Raw genomic sequence first — 22355 nt, 5'->3', positions numbered from 1 at the left:
CTTGGCGAATATTTAGTGGGCATGTGCACATAATACATGAAACTGTAGATTTGAGTCCGGATACTTCAGTGCAGGCATTCAAGCTCCAGCAGTGACAATCTGTAGGAGAGTAGGATCTGCACTTATGTTGCCCCCACTTTTTTTCTGATGTATACACTGGTTTCTGGCTATAGTCTGTCTGGGACCCTGCTAATCAGGGCCCCAGCCTCTCTGTTCTCTCTAAACAACTTGGAGTGCATATTAGATGCCCTAGTGGTTGGATACTGTGGTACCTTATGAGCCCCTTGTATATGGTACCTTAGGTACCAAGGGCATAGGTACTTCACAGGCCTACCAGTGGCTGAAGCATGTATTATGCCCCCCCTGGGAAGCAGACTACATCTGACACCACAGGCCTGCTACTGCAGCCTGGGTGAGGTAGTGTTAGCACTCCTCACTGAGATATAGGTTCCCTATATCTCACCTTACACACACACATATAAACCTATCAGTCACCCCTAAGGCTGGCCCTATCAATCCTGAGGGCAGGGTGCTTGGTTTCCATGTGAGGGGGTGCCCCTGCCTGAGCAGGGCCCCTCTGCAACTGGCAGAGTCTTTTCTCTGTGGCTGTTTGTGGATGCGGTTAAACCATATACTCTTAAGTGCATTATAATCTAGCTGTAAATGCTAACTTTGGGATGGCTGCATCAAAACATGTTGTGTTTGGTGTCAAACGCTTTGCAATTATACCCCCACACCAGTAACTGGTGTGGGAGTATAATCCCACCCTTCTAGAGGGCTAGACGTGTACCTACTGTGGAAACACGGTAGAATCCCGAAAGAGCCCTGGCATCACAAAATGGATGCCACCAGCACAGACACTGGGCTGCCCTCCTGCTGCTGACCGAAACTCGCAGTGGAGGAGGCCCAACAATAGGCATCCTGTCACAGGGAGGTGTCACCTTCCAGACAGGATTTAGTGTATTGGGGCTGGGTGGGTGCACTCCTAGAGTGCTTTGAAGTCCTGCACTGGGGGAGCAGTAGGCTCCTCTGTGCATATGCCAGCTCAAACCGGTTCAGGGGCTACCTGCCCCTGCTCTGGCTCGAAACTGGACAAAGGGAAATGGGTGTAACCACCCACTCCCCTGACCCCTGATAGGAGTGGTCATAGAGCTAGTCCCTCCCTTTCCTTTAGTATAAGATAGGGAACCCTTGCTATTGCAAACTAGATATCCCTGGACGACGCTCTACGAGAAGAATCCTGGACCTTCGATGTTCCACTACCTTTGGAAGACTGAAGAATCTCTCTTGGAGTCAAGGAGTGACTCCCCTGCTTGGCAGGCACCAAAACTTTGAATCAATGGTCGCAAACTTTCCCGCTCCCGCCGGAGTCCGAAGTCCCTACAGGCCCGGAAGTGGATATCCTGATTTCTCGACGGCTATCGTGAGTCCTCAGCAAAGCTGAGGCAAGTGGACCCCACGAGTGACGAGGAACAGCAATACCCGGGTACCGTGCACTATTGTCGAGTCAACCCCTTCACAACATTCTACGAACTTGTGCATTCACAGCAGGCTTTCCACGGAAAATCAGAGGCCTGCCTCGTCCCGAGTGACCGTGGGCTCCTGTGAAGTGAATCCTCCCGAGGCGTCTTCGCGATCCCTTGCCTGTTGGCTTGTGGGTCCCCTGAAGACTTTTCTATCAAACCAAAGGGCTCCCCTGGTTGCTCCAGGCCTGCCCTGACTTAGCCTCGCTGGGTGAGTCACTCAGACCTTGCTGGTCTACACCGCTGACTTTCTTCACTTTCCACGAGACTTGCTGTTGCCAAGGCTTGTTGGCTCCAATCCGGTTGCTGACACCTCCGTAAGCTGCAGACATCGTGGGACACTCCGAATCCAGCTCCTGGTTGTCGTCGACGTCTCCTGGACCTCGTGGCTGAAGAGTCAAGACACCCGTGATCACCTGAAATCCCCCGACGACTGTGGGCATCCATCTTCCTGGGCCCGGGTCACTGGTAAGTGACCTTGAACACTGTCTCCTCTGCTTTCAGGTCTTCTTTCTTCAGAATCCAGCCTTGGATTCCACCGGACACTTCTTCTGTCTTCACAAGCAGCAAGTCTTCTTTGGCTCCCATTGAAAACGACGCCGCGACCCGACACCAAAAGACTCCTATGCACCCGGCTTCCCTGGGTGAGGTAACTCGTGCCCTCCGGTGCTCTTGTGTGTGTTGGCTCTCGAACTACTTACCCTGTAAGTGACTTGCTTGTAGACTCTCCCGAAGTACCCTAAAACTTTAAAATTCCAACCGCGACTTGCTCCATTGAAGTCTGTTGGGATCCGCGGCTGTGTTCTCACACTGCATGCGTCTCCCGTGGGTCCTTTACTTACCTGCCTTGGGTGGATTAGTGAGGCCCCAGAGCTTCTGAAGACCTTAGGCCTTCTCCCTTCTCAAGTCGTTCTTCTTATACCTCTTTTTTAGTATATGGTCTGGTACGCCCCTAGGGCCCCAGCCATACAAGTGCTTAATTTGTTGTGAAACATTGATTTGTGCATATGTTCCTGACTTCTAATCTCATAAAGAGATTAGTAGAGTGTGTCTAGAAATATATACATATATATTTTATATATATACCTGTGTGGTGTCTTTTCATTTGTTAATTCAAGAGATTATAAGGTAAAACAAGCTGCTTTACATTCCTCAGAGACTTAGCCTGAAGGCTGCTCTCCACAGCTACCACTAGGATAGCTTTCTTTAAAAGGTTGTCTTAAACCTATCTACCATAAGAGTCGCATTGGACTGGTGTAAGGTGGCCATTTTAACTAGTGACCAACATATGCCAGGCCAACTTCTCAAACAATCAAAGCACCGATCGGAGGATTTTGACCATTCTTTAAGATGACATGTAATCTCTGCTTATTCTATTCCCTCGCTTGCCCCTGCGCTCCTCTTTCTATGTGCCCATTTCTCTGACTAGATGGTGACATCCCGCTCTGCTGGGGGGGTTGCTTGCGAGGTGAGGCATCTGTGAAGGATGCATCGGCAAGAGAAGACCGACATCAGGATTTCCACAGTCAGTTATAACTGTATACAATTTCCTGTGTCTGCATTATGTAGGGGTGGGTAGAGGTGGATAGGGGTGGCTAGGGGTGGCTACAGGTGGGTAGGATGGTAGAGGTGTGTAGGGAGATCGGTGAAGAAGGGAGAGGCTGAGATAAAGAGAGAAAAGTGTGTTAGCCAGAACGAAGGTACAGAGAGGCAGGACGAGGCAGAAATAGTAGGAGAGGTAGGATTTTAGAGTGAGGAAAATGGAAATAGAAGGAATAGGATTTTTTTTAGAGAGGGGTGGGGTGCGCGGAGGGGTGCATTAGAGAGTGAACAAGTAGAAAGACAGGAGAATTAGAGCAAGGTGACGACAGAGTGAGGTAAGGTGAGGTAGAGAGAGAAGTATAGAGGGATACAAGGTACAAAAAGTGATGAGGTACACTGTCAAAACGAGAAGACGTACAGAAAGACAAGTCAGGTAAATAAATAGTGATCGAGAAAGGTAGAGCAAGAGGGGTGAATGGTAGAAAGATGAAGTGCAAGGAGAAAAGAGGTGACAGAGAACCAGAGAGGAAATTAAGCAAGAGGCGGTGTTTTTACAGGGGTAGAGAGAGTGGGTGAGGTAGAAAAGGTAATGCAGATAAACTACAGATATGTATAAAGAGCAAGGTAGAGAGATGTGTGATAAAGAGAGTGAGTTGAAATACAGAAGGCGGTGGAGAGAGCGAAGAAAGTGACGAAAGAGCGAAAAGGCACAAGGGTATGATAGAGAAAAGAGACAGAGGTATAGAAAGACATTGCAGGAAAGGAGAAAGATAATGAGGTGAGGTAGATAGAGAGCAGAGATATTAGGAAGAGGTACAGATGTGAGGTAGCAAATGAATGGAGAGTAAAACTCCTAGGTTAGGCAGTGAGAGGGAGGTTGGGTTGAGAGATGATATAGTGAAAGATGTGGAATAGAAAAATGAGGTAAAGAGAGAGGTGGGTAGAGAGTGTGAGGTAGAGGGAGGACTGAGAGAACCAAAGAGATGAGGTATGATGAGATGACACATGATGGAAAGGCTGTGCAAAAGGGACCTGATGTTGAAAGAGAGCGCTGTGAAGGAACCAGCAGTGATGTGCAGAGAAGCGGGAGGTATAAAAAGATTTGAGGGAAAAAGAGTAGGAGAGAGTGTTGCATTGAGAGGTGAGGTAGGCATAGGAGTGGTTTGGAGAGCTGAGATAGAGAGAGAAAGGGAGTAGGAATATAGAAATTCAGACTAAGGTAAAGAGGGCGAGGTAGAAAAGATGAAATTAAGAAAGGAAAAAGAATCAGAACCATTAATCTCACATTTGATTGCCACCAGCTGCCTGCAAGAACAGAGATAAAGGTCAGGCAGGCCAGGAATGCCAGGATGGCAAATTAAAAATCAATCAGTTTGTTATGCCTGCCATTATCACTTCACCAGGGGGCTCCTTGGAAGGTCGGGCTCTGGGCCATTGCCCACTTAGCCCATGCCTTGATACATCTCTGAGGAAGTAGGCTAGAGGGGGCTGTGTCAGTCTGTCCACTACTGAACGAGGACCAGGACATTTTAAGGGGCAAATCAGTGGTCTTTTGAAAATCCTCCACCACCCACTCCAGTGACTATAGAAGGGGATGTAGGACACATGGTTGGGTCCCTTTAAAACTTTGATTAGTTATGTATGGGTCCCTCTCTGTTTGAAGGTCTTTAAACCAAAGCCCTTGCGGTATACTAAGGGAATATTTTAGCAGTGCAGAGTGGTGGTGGTGAGGTCAGCCAAAGGAATAAAGAGATGAAGTAAAAGAAATAATGAGCATTGGTAAAGTACAGAGAGAGAGTCAAATTGAACGATTGAGGGAGTGAGAAGAGATTAAAATAGTAAGGAGGGGAGAAGAAACAAAGATGGGGAGAAAAAAGAAAGGGGGAAGAAATAGAGAAAGAAATTAAAAAGGAGACAGGTAGACAACAGAAGGACATGAGAATGGGGGAGTGTGAGGAAAAAAGAAGGGAATGGATGTGAGAAGTTGGCCTGGTAAATGCTGTTCACTAGTTATAGTGGGCACCTTGCACCAGTCCAAACGACCCTTATTGATGATTAGGTTAAAGACAACCTTTATTGAAAGCTATCCTAGATAGCTACAATTTCACACTTAGACACATACATGTAGCATAAAGCAGAGGTGTGCATGCTCTTTACTAAATCAAGTTCTTGAAAAGATAAAAGAAAAATAGGTATAAACTTGATACCTTTTCCCTTGTTGGATTGTGACTCCCCACCAGATGCAGATTTTTGGGGCCCTTGAGAAGACTTCTGGTCTTTACCCTTCTCCCCACCCTTATTAGAGTTTTTAGAATCCTGCTTCCTGGAGTCACCACCTTGGTTCTGAACCTTCTGCCTCACCCTGGTTCTGACCCATTTGTCTGCCTTCTGGCCCAATTCTTGGGGAGAGATCAGATCAGAGTCCACCAGGTACTAATGCAACAACTGATTTCGACAATTATTAAGGATCTGCTCCCTCATAATTAAATTGTACAATCCTTTAAAATCACACACTTTACTGCCAAGTAACCAGCCTTCCAGAGCTTTAGTGGCACAATCTACAAAGTCAACCCAGCCTTGAGTCTGAGCCTTTTGGGATTCTCTGAACTGTGTACTGTATTGTTCAGTGGTTAAGCCAAACCCATCCATCAGAGCACTCTTCAAGACTGTATAGTTATCAGCATCCCCTTCTCTAACAGTGATGAGCTTGTCTCTACCTTTGTCTGCAAAGGAGAGCCACAAGAGTGCTGCCCACTGCTCCTGAGGGACCCTCTGTACTTTACAGGCTCTCTCAAGTGCAGTTATCCATTTGTGGATTTCATCCCCACTCTGGTAGGGAGGGACAATCTTGTTCAGGTTCCTAAGGTCATGAGTATGTTCTCTACCTCTAGGGACACTGTTGCTGCCACCATGAGGCTCTAGCCCCAACTTTTTAGAAGCTCTCTGAAGCTCCAGGGATTCCCTATCTAAGGCCAACTTCTCTCTCTTGATTCTGAGCTTAGCTCTCTCAAACCCAAGCAGTTGGCACTTCTTCCCATAAGAGGACTCCCTTTTATGAGAAGAAATCCTATGAGAAACAGAGGTCCCTACAGAAGTACCAGAATGATTGGATTCATGAGAAGGATATCGTGATCTTCTTGGTAAACTGTTAACCCTTCCAGGTGGGGTAAAGAGAGGGCCACTGAGGCCTTCTCCCTCACCTTCAGGAAAAATTGGATTGTCCAGGTTAGAATCATCTTGATCCTCCTGGTCAGCTTCAGAGTCTAGGTCCTGGATGTTTTCACTTCCAGGCCTGTCCTCTTCTGCTGCCCCACCCAACTTGCCTGCCTCGTCAGACCCTGGGGTCTTTCTGAGGTCATCTAAAAGCAAAGCCTCTATGAGGCGTTTAGTTCTAGGCTTTTTCCCGGTCTTCAGTTTTCTAGATGCACACATATTTCTCAACTCCTGAAATGAGAGATGGTCATACTTAGTTAGCAAGGAGCCACTGGCTTCTGCTCTAGAAGACATACTAGTGTTATTTGGCGTGGCACCTACCTAACCTAGTGCGAACTACTAAACTCTCTTGAGTTGGAGAAAGGGTGTGCTAGACCCTTGACTTAACCAACTCTAAGTTCAGTAGAACTTACTTTATTCTAGTCTTGATTATATGTACCTATGTTGGTTTTCAGTTAGTCACACAATGAGATTATCTGGTAAAGCAATAGCAATCTTGAATCCCAACCGCTGCACACCAATGTGAGAAATTGGCCTGGTATCTGCTTAGGAACCCATCTCCTGTGTTGCAAAATCTTTGGAGTCCGTCAGGAGCTGCGTAGATGCAAACCGGTCAGATGTGTTTTAGGTGCCTGCCTTGCAGGAGAGTAACTCCTTTACTCCAAGGGAGATTTTTCGGTCATCCAGTGTAGTGTAGATAGTTAAAGTACTTGGTTTCTGTAGCAGAGTTTCGTCCAGGTAAATATAAAGTCCTATAGCCAGGGGTTCCTACTTTATACCAAGGAAGGGGTGGGACAATCTCTGGGGACCCACCTATGGGAGGGTCAGGACAGAGGGGTAGCTACACCCATGTCCTTTGTCCAGTTTCGCGCCAGAGCAGGGGCTAGTAGCCCCTGCAACCGGTTTGAGCTGGACTATGCACAGGGACACCAAATGTGCCCCCAGTGTAGACATCAAATCACTCTGAGTGCACCCACCCAGCCCCAATACACTAAAGCCTGTCTGGGAGGCTCCGAAGGCTGCAGAGGGGCACCCTCTCACATAAAACCCAGCACCCTGCCTTCAGGATTGATAAGACCTGCCATAGGGGTGACTGATAGGTTTATATGTGCAGTGATATAGATAGATATAGTGAACCTATATCTAAGTAAGGGGTGCATGCACCACCTTGCACAGGCTGCTGTAGCAGACCTGTTGTGTCATTTTGAATGGTCTCCCAGGGGTGGCATAATACATGCTGCAGCCCCTGAGAGGCCTCTGGGGTCCCTATGCCCTAGGTACATAGTATACCATGTACTAGGGACTTTTAAGGGTACCCCAGAATCCAATCTGGAGTGTACCTAAAGTACATGTAATCAATTTAGAGAGAAAGCAGATAGTCTGACTGGGATCCTGCTAACCAGGACCCCAGTCTAAGTCGAAAAACAGTAAAACATCAGCAAAAAGTGGGGGTAACTATAAGAAGCAGATCCTACTCTCCTACAATGGAGAAAGAAAGAAGGAGAGAAAGGAGAAAGAAATCAGAAATAAAGGAAAGGTAACAGATAAAGGGAGAAAGCCTGAGAGGTAGAAAGAAAGAAGGACGCTGAATGGGAGGGAGAAAGAAGGAGAGATTAAAAATAGAGGCGGCAGGGAGAATGCCAGAGAAAAAGAAGGATCATTAGAAAGAAGAAAAGAATGGGAAAAGCGATGAAGAACAAAGAGAGTAGCAAAAGGGGAAAACGAAAGAAGAAGAAAGATAGGATTAGAAAGAAGGAAGAAGAATGAAAGGGGAAGGAATGGGGCACAAATAAAAGCTTAGAAAGAAAGGTGAATAAAAGAGTAAGGACAGAATGAAAGTGAAATAGAGCAAACTGTGAGAACAAGAGAAAATGGAAGACAAGGCGGAAAGTAAAGAAATAAAGAGAAAGTGGTGAAAGAGAATGAAAATAGCAAAAGGAAGAAATGTAGTGAAAGAGGGACCAGAGAAACAAGGAAACAAGTGAACAAGAAAAGAATGAGTGCATCCATGAGAGAAGAGAATAGAAGAAAAGACAAAAATGTCAAAGTGACAGACAGTAGAGAAGAAAGGAAATACAGAAAACAGACATGAAAGAAAGAGTAGAACATAAAGGGAAAGAATGAAAGACAAGGGAAAAGAAAGAATAAAGATAAAGGAAAATAGAAAGAACAAAACGATAAGAAGGAAAGAGAAAAACCAAATAAAGTTGAGAAAACCCAAAAAAGAAAAACAAGGGAGACATACATAAAGGAAATAATGAAAGTAAACAGAGGGAAGAATTGGAGAAAGACTGTGTTAGAAAAACAAAGAAAGAAAAAGGAAGATCAGGAAGCTAATAAGACAAAAAGAGACCAAAAAGAATTGGAATGAAAAGGGAGAATGGAAAGAGATGAAAATCAAAGGAAGAAACAAGTAAGAAAAATTATGTAAACATAAAGAACTTCCTGCTCCTTCCTGGCTTCCTAGCACAATTTCCTGGTGGAAGCTGCCTAAGTTGGACAGCTTCACTTTTGCAAATCAAATACCATAGCTTTTGAGGTGTCAGTATGTGATCAATGGATGGTTGCTGCAATTGCAGTTCCAAAGCATTAATACATTCCATTGTTACTTCTAAATTATGAAGGGAACGTGCCTTGACTTCACCCCTCATATTGGTTATTCGTTATTGATTACAGAACCACTTTTGGGAGTGGAAAGGGCTTTTCTGACTTGGAAAAGAGGTTTTGCATTTTTCAAACTAGTGTTTTGTGGTGGCAAACCCAGTGATTTTGTGAATTGCTTGCTTTGCAGATCGGGACATTCTGTTGATCATCTGGCTCAACATCTTTTAAAGTGATAGTGATTGCACCAATTGATTTCTGCCTCCATTGTATTGTATTGCATTGTAATTGCATTTATATAGCGCTTGCTACCCCTGATGAGGCATCGAAACGCTTTTTCGGCGAGTAGCACGCTACTTCGGAACCCATAAAGGATTAGTGTTGAATTAGTATAGTAAAATATGAAAGTAATTTTAGTGGTGGATAGGTTAGTCACTTATTTGGATTCGGAAGGATAGCGGAAGGTTAGAAGAAGGAAAAAAGGTTTTATTTATATAGCGCTTGTTACCCCTGATGGGGTGTTGAAAAGATTTTTGGCAAGTAGCACGCTACTCCTGAACCTATAAAGGATTAGTGTTGAAAATTAGTATAGTGAAATATGAAAGTAATCTGAGTGGTGGATATGTTATTCAGTTATTTGGATAGAGAAGGGTAACAGAGGGATAGAAGAGGGAAAAGGTTTGCATTTATATAGTGCTTGCTACCCCTGATTAGGCGTTGAAGTGCTTTTTCGGCGAGTAGCACGCTACTCTGGAACCAATATTAATAGTGAATTAGTATAGTGAAATATGAAATTTGAGATGTGGACATGTTAGTATGTTACTTCGATTGAAAAGGATAGTGGAGTGATAGAAGAGTGAAGGACTTAGAATTTCTTTTTTGGTTTGTAGAACATAGCAGTAGGAGGAGGCTTGGGATGAGTAAAAAGGGATGTGGAGGGGAAGAGCCAGAGGGAAGAGTTTAGAAAGGCTTGTTTTGGGGGATCGGTATAGTAAAAAAGGGTGTCAGATGATACAAGGAGGGGTAGAGTAGGGAAGAGTCTAGAAAGGGTTATTTTGGGGATCATAGTAGTGGTATGGGGTTTGGGATGAATGAGGGAGTGGATGTATAGAGTATATTGATAGAGGTATATGGTGGGAAATAAGGTACTGCATTGGAAAGACAAGTAGAAAGAAGTTTGAGATGAGTCAGAGAGTTGGGGTAGGAGATATATTGAGAGAGGTATAGGGTGAGGAATATGTGGTGCATTGGATATGCTGAATTAGAAGAAAGTAATAAATATAAAGATCCATAAGTACATGGAAAGTATATAGATGCATAAAGGAGGTAAGTATATGTAGATTAAAGATATTGACAGAGGTATAGGATGAGAAATAGGGTAGTGCATTGAATATGCTTTTTTAAGAGAAAAGTAATAAATATATAGATCCAAGTACATGGAAAGTATATAGATGCATAAAGGAAGTAAGTGTATGTAGATTAAAGACACATTAGATAAACTCTGGTTTTCAAGTGTTCTAAAAAATATTATTTTTTTTTGACAACATAATTATTCTACATGTTTATACAAAGCAATACATAAAGATAGGTACATATCCATAGTACAAATAAATGCTTATATACAGAGGGATATGTTGTATATTTCTGTTTGCATATGGGGCTTTGTTATATTCCATATAGGTACCATAATATAGGCCCCGGTAACTTCATTACCCTTCACCTATATTCTTACCTACATTACACTTGTCACGGTTTACAGGGACTGACTTTTTACCTAGATACAACCCTGCATTCAGAACATGGGTTTTCCGAAGTTGAAGATCTCATACATTATGCATGAGGATTCTTGGAAGCACAGCAGGACCATCTCCTGTATAATATCTATGTATAACGTTCATGCCCGACGTCATCCTTAGGCCGACACAGTAATACAGAGAAGTAGGACCCCTGTGGAGACCTATGGGTATATATACATCACATCTTGCTAAGATAGAGCAAGCAGAGAAGACTGAGACTTCCCAGCCGACACACTAACCAGAGACGCTGAGGTTTCTGCATGCAGACACACCAGCTCGCAGTGGTCTAACATCCCTCGCGGGGTGTCCAGCTCGAGACCAGGACGGGGTCCCATAGTCACTCACTTCAGGTAATGGGGTTGACTAAATCCTAGAGGGATTCTTGGCTTAACACCTATCCACATGCTAGGTACATTTAGGTACATCTAGTTAGGGAAGTATCGTAGGAGTACGCATCTTTTTATCATGTGTTTTATATACTCATATGTATTCATGATCATTATAAGATGGTAGAGGTATACCATCCCTTTACCTTTTTAGTACTGCTAATCATTTATATCTTATACTGTCTACGTTTGTTGCAGCTCTTCTATTCTACACCAGAATAACAACTGTTCAATAAATACTTATTGAAAATGCCCAGCCTGCTTATTCTGTGTATATCTCTGAGAGAGCACGAGTGACTGAGCGAAAAGTAGTATATTGTTTCCACGGTCCTGAGGGATCAGGGTTGTCATGTTTGATGGTTGCCAAGAACTATTCTCTCCTTGGTAAGAGGAGATTCTAGTGGCACTGTGAGCTAGTTGGTACAAAAGGGCAACATACCCGGTGGCGGTGGTCAGAATCAGTCTGGCACCAATCCTACAGTGTATATTGTCTAAAACGCGCAGATCCTGTATAATTGTTATAGGAACTACACACAGCTTATGTGGGAAGAGCCTATTCGTGAGTAGTTTTCTGAAGATAAGGTGGTTGTCCGTGGATCTTATGTTCGGGGGTAAGGAGTTCCATAGTTTGGCTGCTTGATAAGAGAAGGATGTGCCACCCATGTTTTTTCTTGTATCCTGGGATTTTGCAGCGAGGTGCCACGATAGAGCGGAGTTTCCTCTGTTGAATGTGTTTGGTGATTTTATTCCTGATGAAGAGCGGTCCCATTCCATTTATCGCTTTGTGGGTGATACAAAGCAGCTTGAACATGGATCATCTGGCAACCTGTAACAAATGCAGGGCTTTCAAGGCAGGTGAGATGTGGTCTTGTGGTTTGATATGCAAGAGTAGTCTGGCAACTGAGTTCTGAATCCGTTGTAGTCTTTTCATGGTCGTTAAAGGTGATCCGTGGTAGAGGCTAATGGCGTAATTGAGTTTGGACTGAACAAGGGAGATGGTATTTTGGACCTTGTGTGGAAATCCCAAATGGGGGAAGATTAGTCGCAGAGTTTTTATAGTGACAAAGCTTGATCTTGCTAGTTTGTCCACTTAGGCATTCATCGATAGCTTGGAGTCCATGGTCATTCTGAGGTTTCGTACTTCCTTTGATACTTTAGGTGGTGATCCCAGTTCATCAGGCCTGGCAGCAAACGGGTCATAATGTTTCCAATCGCCACACATGAGTATTTCTGTTTTAGAAGCATTCAATTTGAGATGTATCCAAGTCATCCATTGATCCACGTCTCTGAGACAACTGAAAATTGGCGAGTTTCCAATGTCTTTGAGGCATTCCAGTTGAAGGAGTATTTGTGTGTCATCTTCATAGTTATAGCAAGTGAGGTGAAATTGATTGATCAGTACCGGTAATGACTTCATGTAGAAGTTGAAAAGCATGGGCGAGATGATAGAACCTTGAGGGACCCCTGCTTTTGTGGAGTATGGTTTGGATGAGAAAGGTGAAGTATGGATGATATTAGTTCTGTTTTGAAGGTAGGACGTGATCCAGTCTGGAGCAGTCCCCCCTCTATGCCGGCTTCGTAGAGTCTTTGATTCAGAGTGTTATGGTCAACCGTGTCAGAGGCAGCCGAGACGTCCAAGAGGAGTAGAGCAGCAACCCAGTTGCGGTCATCTGTGTTTCTCAGGTCATCCCAGATGGCAAGGAGGGCTGATTCTGTGCCTCCTCCCAGATGGAATCCTTTTTGGAAGTCTGAAAGTATGGCATTCTCTTCAATGAATTGTGACATCTGGGCGAACGCTGTTCTTTCTATTAGTTTGCCCAGGAAAGGTCCATTTGTGATGGGTCTGTAGTTTTTAGGGTACAGCAGGTCCAAGTTTGTTTTCTTCAGTAAAGGGCGTATGTATGACTTTGAGTTCTTCTTTAAATATTCCTGTAGTGAAGGAATCGTTGATGATTCTTCTTACTGGAGTGGCAGCAGAGGTTGTTAAAAGAATTGTCTTGAAAGTTTGAAGTGGACACGGGTCAGAAGGCCTGTTGGCAGGCCGGCTTGCTTTGACCAGGTCCAAAAATTAATTGTGTGAGATGTGTTGGAAGGAACAGAGAGGCTGGATTGGAGTATTCTGGGATTGTTGTTTTGTAAAAGGGTTAGTGCTGGTGCTTTGTCTCTGTTTTAAGTATGAGTCCAACATGACTGCTTTGTCCGTGAAATGATTTGCCAGTTTGTCTGTGAAATCTTGAGTAATGAGATGAGTTCCTTCTAGGCAATTTGGTTTACGAAATCCATTGAGTATTTTATATAATTCTTTATTATCACATTTAGCATTTTGAATTCTGTCTGACTAGTACCTTTTCTTTGATTTTTTGACAACTGACTTGTATAATCTATAAATTTTCTGTAGGTAAAGTTTGTCTTGTTTTGCGTTTGTTTTGAGCCAGGCACGTTGCACCTTTCTAATTTGTTGTTTAGGTCTTTTATCTCTATATTTCTCCAAGGTGCTTTTTTTCTTTTGTTCTGTTGTGTGGTTTTGAGTGGTATCCGGATGTCAAAAGCTTCCTGAAGCCACTCATATAGTTTTTGAACAGAAATTATTGTTTCCAGATCTGTATTGGATGTTAGTTGTGTTTCTAAGTGTTCCAAATTGAGTTTGTTCCATGGTCGATAGATGCATGCATGTAAGGTAGTTTTAGTGAGTCGCTTAGTGTTGTTTTATGTTGGAAAGCAAGCAAATGCTGGTCTGACCATGTGACTGGAGTTATAGTTTGAAAGTTAGTACTTGCATCTCTTGGGTTTGGCCAGTGTTTCCCATGAGATGAAATCAAGTTGATCTTTGAAGTTGGTCCTGCCTGTAAAGCTCGGTCTGTGGGCATTGTGGAAGCCCAGCTAAGGGATTTTAAACTTCTGACCTTTCTACCACTCAATTCATAAGTCACCATCTCACATGTACCCCCTGTAGGACATTTCATCTTGGGAATTATTAACCTAACAAATAGACCGGCAAGTTCAGATGCTTCCAAATAGGCGTGCTCAGACTTAGAAACTCGTGAGATTGGTATACAAAAGGACTAATACGGGCACATTAAAAGTTCATATTATTTCCAATTTATTTTGATACATAAATTGTAATCTAAAGAAAATGTTCATGGACTGAACTGTTTTTGAGTAATTTGTAATCATTTGCCAACTCTATGGTCAGTGCCAACGCATGTATCGCGACCTCCCTAATAGTTTGTCACTTATTCAGGGCACATTTACTACACATTTGTCTGCGTTACCTCTTAGTATGCAGATGGTGTTAATCCTAATTTACCAAAGCAACTCTTTCTGTGCAACTGAAATGTTCAATCGTTTCAGTTATTTAGAAATGATTGAATATTTCTGTTACATAGAAAGTGTTAATTTGGTATATTTAGATTGACAACTTTTGTAAACTGAGAGCTAATCCATACAGATGTTGGCTGGTGAATGTAAGTTAAAATAGCCTGTGTCCAAGGTAGTAAAAAAGAATCAGCGGAGTATCAAAAACAGGCTCTAGTGGCAAAAGGGCATCATTGATGGTCAGAAGATAGTCTGTGCCCCAGCACTCACACGGGCAAGGAAGTCTGGTTGGGAATAATGTTGGGAGTCTGGGGGTTTCGGAGGAGAATCAGTCCTTGGTGGTTGCACTTTCTAAGTGTAACTGTGTACAGGATGTTCAGCCTTTCTGTAATGTTGATGTTCATTCCTTTAGAACTGGTTCCTAAACTTCCAGTTCTGAGGCTCACTTATTCTGATGCAGTTCTACATTTAGAATTAGCACATTAAATGCTTTCAGCACATAGGTTGACTACGAGTCCTCCAGATGCATGCAGGTATTCTCCGTTACTGGGTTTTCTCCATCTAGACACTTTAGAAACACGTTCCTCTCAAAGAATTAGCAAGCCTGAGCATATCGACTCTCTCCACAGACTGGAGTGCCCAGTAATCCTAGCACCTCCAGGCAACTCGCAGCCACTCCATAGGCATCGTCAGAGCAGGCAACACCATTCCTCAGGCTCAAAGGCTTTAAGGGCCAGATGTACAAACATTACGAACAGCAATTTCCGAATTGCGATTACTTCCGAATTGCAATAAAGAAATCGCTAATCCTAATGAATAGAACTTCCTATTTCAAAATAGCAATTCCTAATGTTTACAAATTGACTTACCTCATGAATAATAATGAGATAAGTCGCAAGTTGCGACCCATTAGAAATTGCGGCCATTACATGGTTTGTGGCCTGCTAAGATCAGCAGACCACCATGTCTGTGATTGCTTTTAAATAAAGCAGTCTTTTATTTATTTTTTAAATGCAGCCCATTTTTCTTAAAGAAAAAAAGGATGTGTTTGAAAAAAAATAAACTGGTTTATTTTTATTTATTTTTTAAGAGTAGGCAGTGGTCCATGGAACCACTGCCTGCTCTTAAAAAATATTTTTTTTTACTTTCTCACATAGGAAGGCATCACAATTGGACCCTTCCCATTTGCAAATGGTTACTACCAACTTTGAGTTGGTGGTAAAGTATGAATGTTTTGCAAGCACATTAGTACATATCATTCAGACTTCCTACTTGGAAGGTACGCCCTCTGCACGCCCCTTCACGTTGTTTTGTAATAGATAGGGGGCGCCTGCGTTTTTCGTCCCGGGCTTGGTGGCCATCTAGGGAAACCTACCAAACCCAGACATTTCTGAATACTACACACCTGGGGGAGTCCAGGGAGGTGTGACTTGTGTGGATACCCCAACATTTTCTTTACCAGAATCCCCAACAAACCTCAAATTTAGCTAAAAAGTCACATTTGCCTCACATTTCTCTGTGGGAAAGTTGTGAGATCACCGCGCCAGCACACATTTCCCACCACCTAGCGTTCCCCTCAGTCTCCCGATAAAAATGATACCTCACTTGTGTGGGTGCGAAAAGCAGAGTCGGCCTGAACATGTATTTTAAAAACTGCCCTTTTGGACCCACTTTGGTTCCCTCTCAGTTTTTTATGTTATCTGTTTTTATGTTCTCTGCTTTGGGCACCCCCACAACTGAGGCATCATTTTTATCAGAAGACTTAGGGGAACGCTGGCAAGCGACAGTACAGGCACACTGCCAGCCAAGCGCTAGTCCACACATACTGCCAGCGAAGCGCAAGTCAACACATACCGCTAGCAAAATGCAATTCACGCACAGCCAGCCAAGCACAAGTACATCCATGAGCCGAACTCCATTTCACACGCACACACAAACACACAGGAACGTTTGCCAGTGATTTTCTGTCCCCCTTTGGAGCAGATGAGCATGAAAATAGGCTCATCTGCTCCGACGGAAGGAGGAAGAAAAGGCCTAAATGTGTGCACAGAAAAAGGGGAAGCGGCCCTTGACCATGGGACCGCTCCCTGACATGCCCATAAACATATCTGTTACCTAGTGGGCAAAAAGAGTATATCTATTTTCGGTTGAGGGCATTAGCATGCCCATTCTGGGAAACCCTCCACCCATCACATGCAAACAAAAATGTCCCTGCTGCCTAGTGGGCTTTCTGCTGGGAGCTATTCCCCCCCATATGCTTCCACGGGGGGCAGAAAGACCGTGCCCATTTTGTTTTGAGTGGGGGTCAGGGCATTGGCATGCCCATTCTGGGAACCCCCACCCCATCTCTTCTAAAGTAAAATAGTCCCTGGAGTCCTAGTGGGCTTTCTGTCCCCCGAGGGGCAGATCGGGGGTAATAGCCCCCATCTGCTCCCCGGGGGGGGGGGGGGGACAGAAAGACTGTCCCTTTTATTTTGGGGGTAGGGGCATTCGCATGCCCATTTTGGGCAGCTCGGGCTGTTGCTCCCATCTGCCCCCATGGGGGGCATGAAGACTGAATATGCTCAAAGTAATATGGCGGGGAGCAAATGCCCTTGCCCAAGAGGCCGCGCCCCTCCCTTGTGTTTAGTGGTGGATTCCTGCTTGGGGATCGCCCTCCTGAGGCCAATGTATAAGACTTTGGTTCTGTATTATTTTAAACATTTATTTTTTATTTATTTATTTACTGAGTTTTATATAGCGTGAACTTGACCCGAAGGTATCGGGTATCAGAGTGCTTTACACGAGCACCAGTTGCATTACATGAGGACACATTTATTTTTGTTAGGCACGGGGAGATTAAGTGATTTGCCCAGGATCACAGGATGTTGCGTGTCCTTGCCGAGACTCAAACCCAGTTCCCCAGATTTGAGGTCGACTGCCCTAGCCGTTACGCCAACTCCTCTCCATTATCTTTAAAAGATTTTCAAATTTCCATTAATTCTAAGAATCAGTTAGGGTTTCCTCTGAAATTCGAACAAGTTTTTTAAAATACAGATTACAATATTTTACCCCCCTGCAAACTAAGGGAATCGAGGTCCCACCTAACCAGGTGATTACGGCTTCTCTGTATGTTGGAATGTTCATGTTTATAAATATTTATTTTAATATCTTTCTTTCTTTTAATAACTTTGAGCATGTGCAGAGAATTGTGTTAATTTCTTCTACAAAGCCAAATTAAAACGAGCATTTGCAAAGCAATAAGTCTTGCATTTGCGAGATTTTGAGCTATTGGCATTATAAATGTCAATGCATTTTATTTATGTGTTTTGAAAACCTGGAATCGGTGCGTAAACATGCTTTTTTACTTATAGTCGTTGCTTACGAGAAGCAAGGCTGGCATTAACTGTGCTTCTTTTACTGCCAGCCTTGCTTCTCGTAAGCAAGGACTATAAGTACAAAGTGCGTATTTATGCACTGCTTGCAGGCTTTCAAAACACATAAATAAAAGGCATTTTCATTTACAATGCCAATAGCTCAAACTCTCGCAAATGCGAGACCTATTGCATTGCAATTGCTTGTTCCCTTATGTATTCCATGTGCATTAACCTCCATTGCACTTCCCCAAAAATTTTGGTACCCATCGTATTCTATGTACTTTGTGCAAATGAACAAAAAGCATTAACAATTGAGAGGCTTCAATCGGAAGGCAGACATCGTTTCAATAGGGGACTGAATGAGCACCTGAATAAAACTAAAACTGACCTCTAAATATCACAGCTCCCCTTGACCACGATACTTAAAGGATGGGATGCCGCAACCAATTTTTAAAACTTATTTTGATAGTGCCCCCAGTTAGCACCTTCAACACCAAAGGACAGTTGTGCACAATGTGTCCAACACTGATTTCTGGAAGTGAAAGACTTTTAAATTGCACCCCTGTCTGAACTCTGCAGGTCACAATGTCGTAGCACCTCGGACTTCACCTTCCAGGTAACGCAGATAGAATTGTCCTATACCTACTGCACTTCATCCCGTCCGCCGATATTTTTCACAGTTAGAGAAAGTGAGAGCGCGCATAGTGTGCTGAAAATACAAGAAGCTGCGCCATTGCTATGCGCTGTCGCACTGGAAATACAAGAAGCAGTGCCAATCGCAATGTCTTGCCTGCTTCAGCAAGACATGAACTAATTAAACAGTGCTCCCTAACTGCTAATGAAAGGTAGGTGTAAGGACACAAGTAAAAGGGGCTGTCCTTATGGGAGGGAACAACAAAAGAGAGGTAGGTACTAAGGAGGGTCTATTTAAGACTATTTTTCAATCAAAAGCCATCATTTACAGAGGACAGGAAGAGGAGCCAATTGTAAAGATGGGCGTAAAATGGGAGGATCTTAAAGTCCATATCTGAATACAGTATGTCTCGAAGAGACAGTGCAAGCGTTGCTAGGCGAGACCTAAATAACAGTAAAATTACACAGAGGGGAAAAAAACTAAATTGTTATATTATCCATCTGGACACATCACTGAAATGCCAAGGATAGGTGAAAGTGGCATCACACACCCTTTAACCATGATGACATCACAGGTTTGACAACATGTTCCATCTTTAGCACTTGTAAAATGTCATCTTCGCTGTTTAGGTGCTGGGGCAGTGTAAGGATTGGACACCAAGGCCCTTATGTATCCTGAAATGTTATGGTTGTTAAGTTTCCGATTAGTAAAATCTGAGCCTTTCCGATAGCAAATGGCATTCTTAAATTCACCAAACCCAATTTGCAATTTGGTAATATGTTACCGAATATTACTGAATCACTAATTTGGTTTGGGAATAGATACTGAATCGGTATTAGAAAGGGACGTGCTAAGGGCGTACATTCCAAATACTGATTCCTTTAGAGATTAAATATTATTTTGCAACCCAAATCTGGTTGCAAATCATTATATTTTACCACCTCCTCAAATGAGGAGGTAAGCTATACTCAAATGGGAAGGCATCCTCTAGGGACCCCTTCCCCTTTATGAATGTAAACAAAAATGTTTTTTGTCAGCATGCAGTTGTCTATGTGACCACTGCCTGCCCATAAGAGAGCACTGAATAATGTTATTAAACGTATCCCTTTTTCCTTTAAGGAAAATGGGCTGCATTTGGTAAAAAAGATTGTTTTATTTAAACACAGTCACAGACATGTTTGTCTGCTGACCCCAACAGGCCACCATGTCTGTCACTGTGGCCAATCGTAGTGGATCTCAATGTACGACCTACCTCATGCATATTAAAGAGGTAGGTTGAATTGCGACCCACTATGAATTTGTATTTTGAGAACCAACCTATTAATACATAGGTCAATTCTCAATATACCTATAGATTCATTAGATAACAAATTCATTTTGTACATTTCATTCAAGGAATTGCAAACCGTTATTTGTCTCAATTTACAATTACTTAAATGGAATCTTTGTACATGAATGCTGAAAAGAGGTAAGCATGGATTTAAGAGGCCTGTTTAGTACCTGTTCTTGCCGCTGCCCTCATGGCCTCCGGGGTAGCAAGGGCAGTGCCGGGATTACCAATGGACACGCCAGGAATTACAGCCGATATCTCTGGCTACCCCTCATTGGTGTCAATGCCAAAGAGCTATTCATAGGTTAAAAAAATGGGGACAACCTCTACTTTACCGCTGTGCATGTGACATTCCTTCTCATCAGCACAACTTGGGGTGTTGCACATTAGAGGCAATTTCATCAGCAGCTGCCTTTTAAGGACAGTTATTTATATAAGTGAAGCTGGAACAAAATGTTAAGGGCAAAAACATGAATTAGCATCCTCAAATAACGTATCTAGGGCGCAAGGGGGGAGAGTGCGCCCTGGTGCCAAGGCAATCCATCCAAGATCTGCAACTGGACTGGGCTAATCCGTCGGAGCGCAGGAGATCAGGCTGAAATCTCGACTGAGGGTGAGAAGAAAAGGACAGAATAGGGAGAGCGAGGAAAAAACAAGCAACATGGGTGATGTGACACAGAGAGAGCAGAGAGGCTCTTCAGCGACCCTGGGAACACGAAGATGTGGAGCTCAGAGGGATGAGTGTCATTTGAAGAGGTCTGTATACCCAGATCCCCGACTCAGATTAAATCCTTTTCAAGCTTATAAAATGAGTACAGTCAGTTGTAATAATTATTACTTAAGTGCAAAAAATAGGTTGTATTTTGAGTCCTATAAACTATCCATAGTAGTAGCATTAAATACAGTACAAAGTCCTACAAAGGTCTTTGTCATTGTTTTGAACTAGTGGCTTGGCTCCTTAGTGTAACATTAATACAGATATGAATAAAGGATATGGACAAATGTTGTCCCATATACAGCCCCATAATCTAATGACGACAATTGTCACTAGAAAAATATGAAGTGATGTGTTTCTGTCTCATTTGTATATTGGTATCTGAGGCGTTCCTAATGAGCAGAAGAGATCTCTAAATGAAAGTGATGCAGAAGTCTATCATTGTAACAGATGCATAAACCCAGTTATTTTCAGTATTTAATGACCTCCGGAGAAATGTGCAAATGGAAGAATCACGTCTTGTTATTGGAGAGCATAAGGGATGAAAGCCCAAGTCATGGACATTGAATTAATATGACGTATGCATGATTTTCCCTCATGGAAGGATGTTATTTTCCTAAAGTTTAACACAAGTGTCCCTGTGATGGAAGGATCAGCCCAGGCCTTTCCTTACATGAGAGCTGTGAGCCGCTTCAGTAAGAGGTTTTTCTTCTCTTCCAGGATCATCCCTGAGCCCCCAAAGGTTCTGTGTGTCTCCATGGCACCCACCCGAGTGGAGTGGACAGTCCTTGTCCTGACCTGCCAGCACAAGGACAGTGTGGCCGCATTCCAGAAAGGCAAGTGGAGTGTTTCCTAAAGTGGTGGGCATGGTGTCAGCCTTGGTCTTACAGTGTCCAACATTATGCTTTTGTCATCTGACATACTTTGCTCCCTCTAGTATTGTCAACGACTGCCAATGAGAAGCTCCTTGGCGTCCATCTATGGGCGCGTGCCCTTGAGAGCCAAATTCTGCTCTTCACATTGGAGTAATGGGTTGATTTTGCTAATAGTGAAGCATCGTCCGTATTGTGATAGATCACAGGGATCAATTTGCAGCCAAGCCCTCCCCTCAGAATTATGCAGTAAAGTCTTCTACCTCTCTTCAAAAGCCCCCAACATATTAACGCTCTTAAATTGTGAACATCTGCAGTACCCATTAATGAGAAACCTTACTCTTTTTTGACCTAAACAAAAATGCACACTTTCTTCAGAAACAGTATTATAAAGGACATTATTAATGGAACCCCTACAATTTAATCGTTGTTTTTCGCACATATCTCCATTTATTGTCAGCGTCCTATATGGTTCTGAAATACACTTAAGGGCTGAGAAAATAGTTTGGTTTATGTGATCAACCTTACCATTGGCCGTGTGACATCACCTATCGGTAGAATATGACCCAACTATTTTCATGATAATTGGTCTGTTGAACAGTATCCACAAGGCAACACTGATAGATTTGATTTAGAATATGGAGTTAATGGAAAATCCTCGAATTTGTGCAGCAAGTTGTAAATCCTCCAATCATGCAGTGGAATCAGCGGGATCTAAGCAGAGATCCCGTCACCAGACAGTTCTCCAACTGAGGACTCACTGCTTCCTTCACCGATCTGTGGCTCCCCCCTCGCAACCCAACTCTAGATAAAGCCCTACCTCAAAGGACATCAAAGAGGGGTAGCCAGTGGGGGCAGTGCTACCTACCTCTTGCCCTTTACTACCCCCTGCCACCTGCTACCTCTAATCACATGGCTCGTGAATGTAGCAGCAGGAACAGAAAAGAAACAGGGCTCGAAGATCCTTGTTGTCTTTCTGTGGTTGTCTCTGTGTGCCCTTTCATTGCCCTTTAGCAGCAAATAGGAATCTCTTGAAGGCCTAAGCCACGTCTGGGACAATAGATAAATGATG

General features: G+C 43.4%; 1 protein-coding gene across 3 annotated transcripts in view; it reads left to right on the top strand.

The window, feature by feature from the left end:
* FCSK (fucose kinase) overlaps window positions 1–22355 on the top strand; it is an 808393-nt gene that overhangs the window by 142145 nt on the left and 643893 nt on the right. For all 3 annotated transcript variants that reach the window (XM_085639472.1, XM_085639470.1, XM_085639471.1), the window contains exon 2: window positions 21132–21247. In XM_085639472.1, the coding sequence (XP_085495598.1) occupies window positions 21169–21247 (79 nt within the window). In that variant the 5' untranslated portion in view covers window positions 21132–21168. The remainder of the gene's footprint in view (window positions 1–21131; window positions 21248–22355) is intronic.

This window comes from Triturus cristatus, chromosome 12, assembly GCF_964204655.1.
Source record: "Triturus cristatus chromosome 12, aTriCri1.1, whole genome shotgun sequence".
Taxonomy (NCBI): Eukaryota; Metazoa; Chordata; class Amphibia; order Caudata; family Salamandridae; genus Triturus; species Triturus cristatus.
The sequence above is the reverse complement of the archived record's forward strand: the minus strand, read 5'-3'. Positions and strand labels throughout refer to the sequence as shown.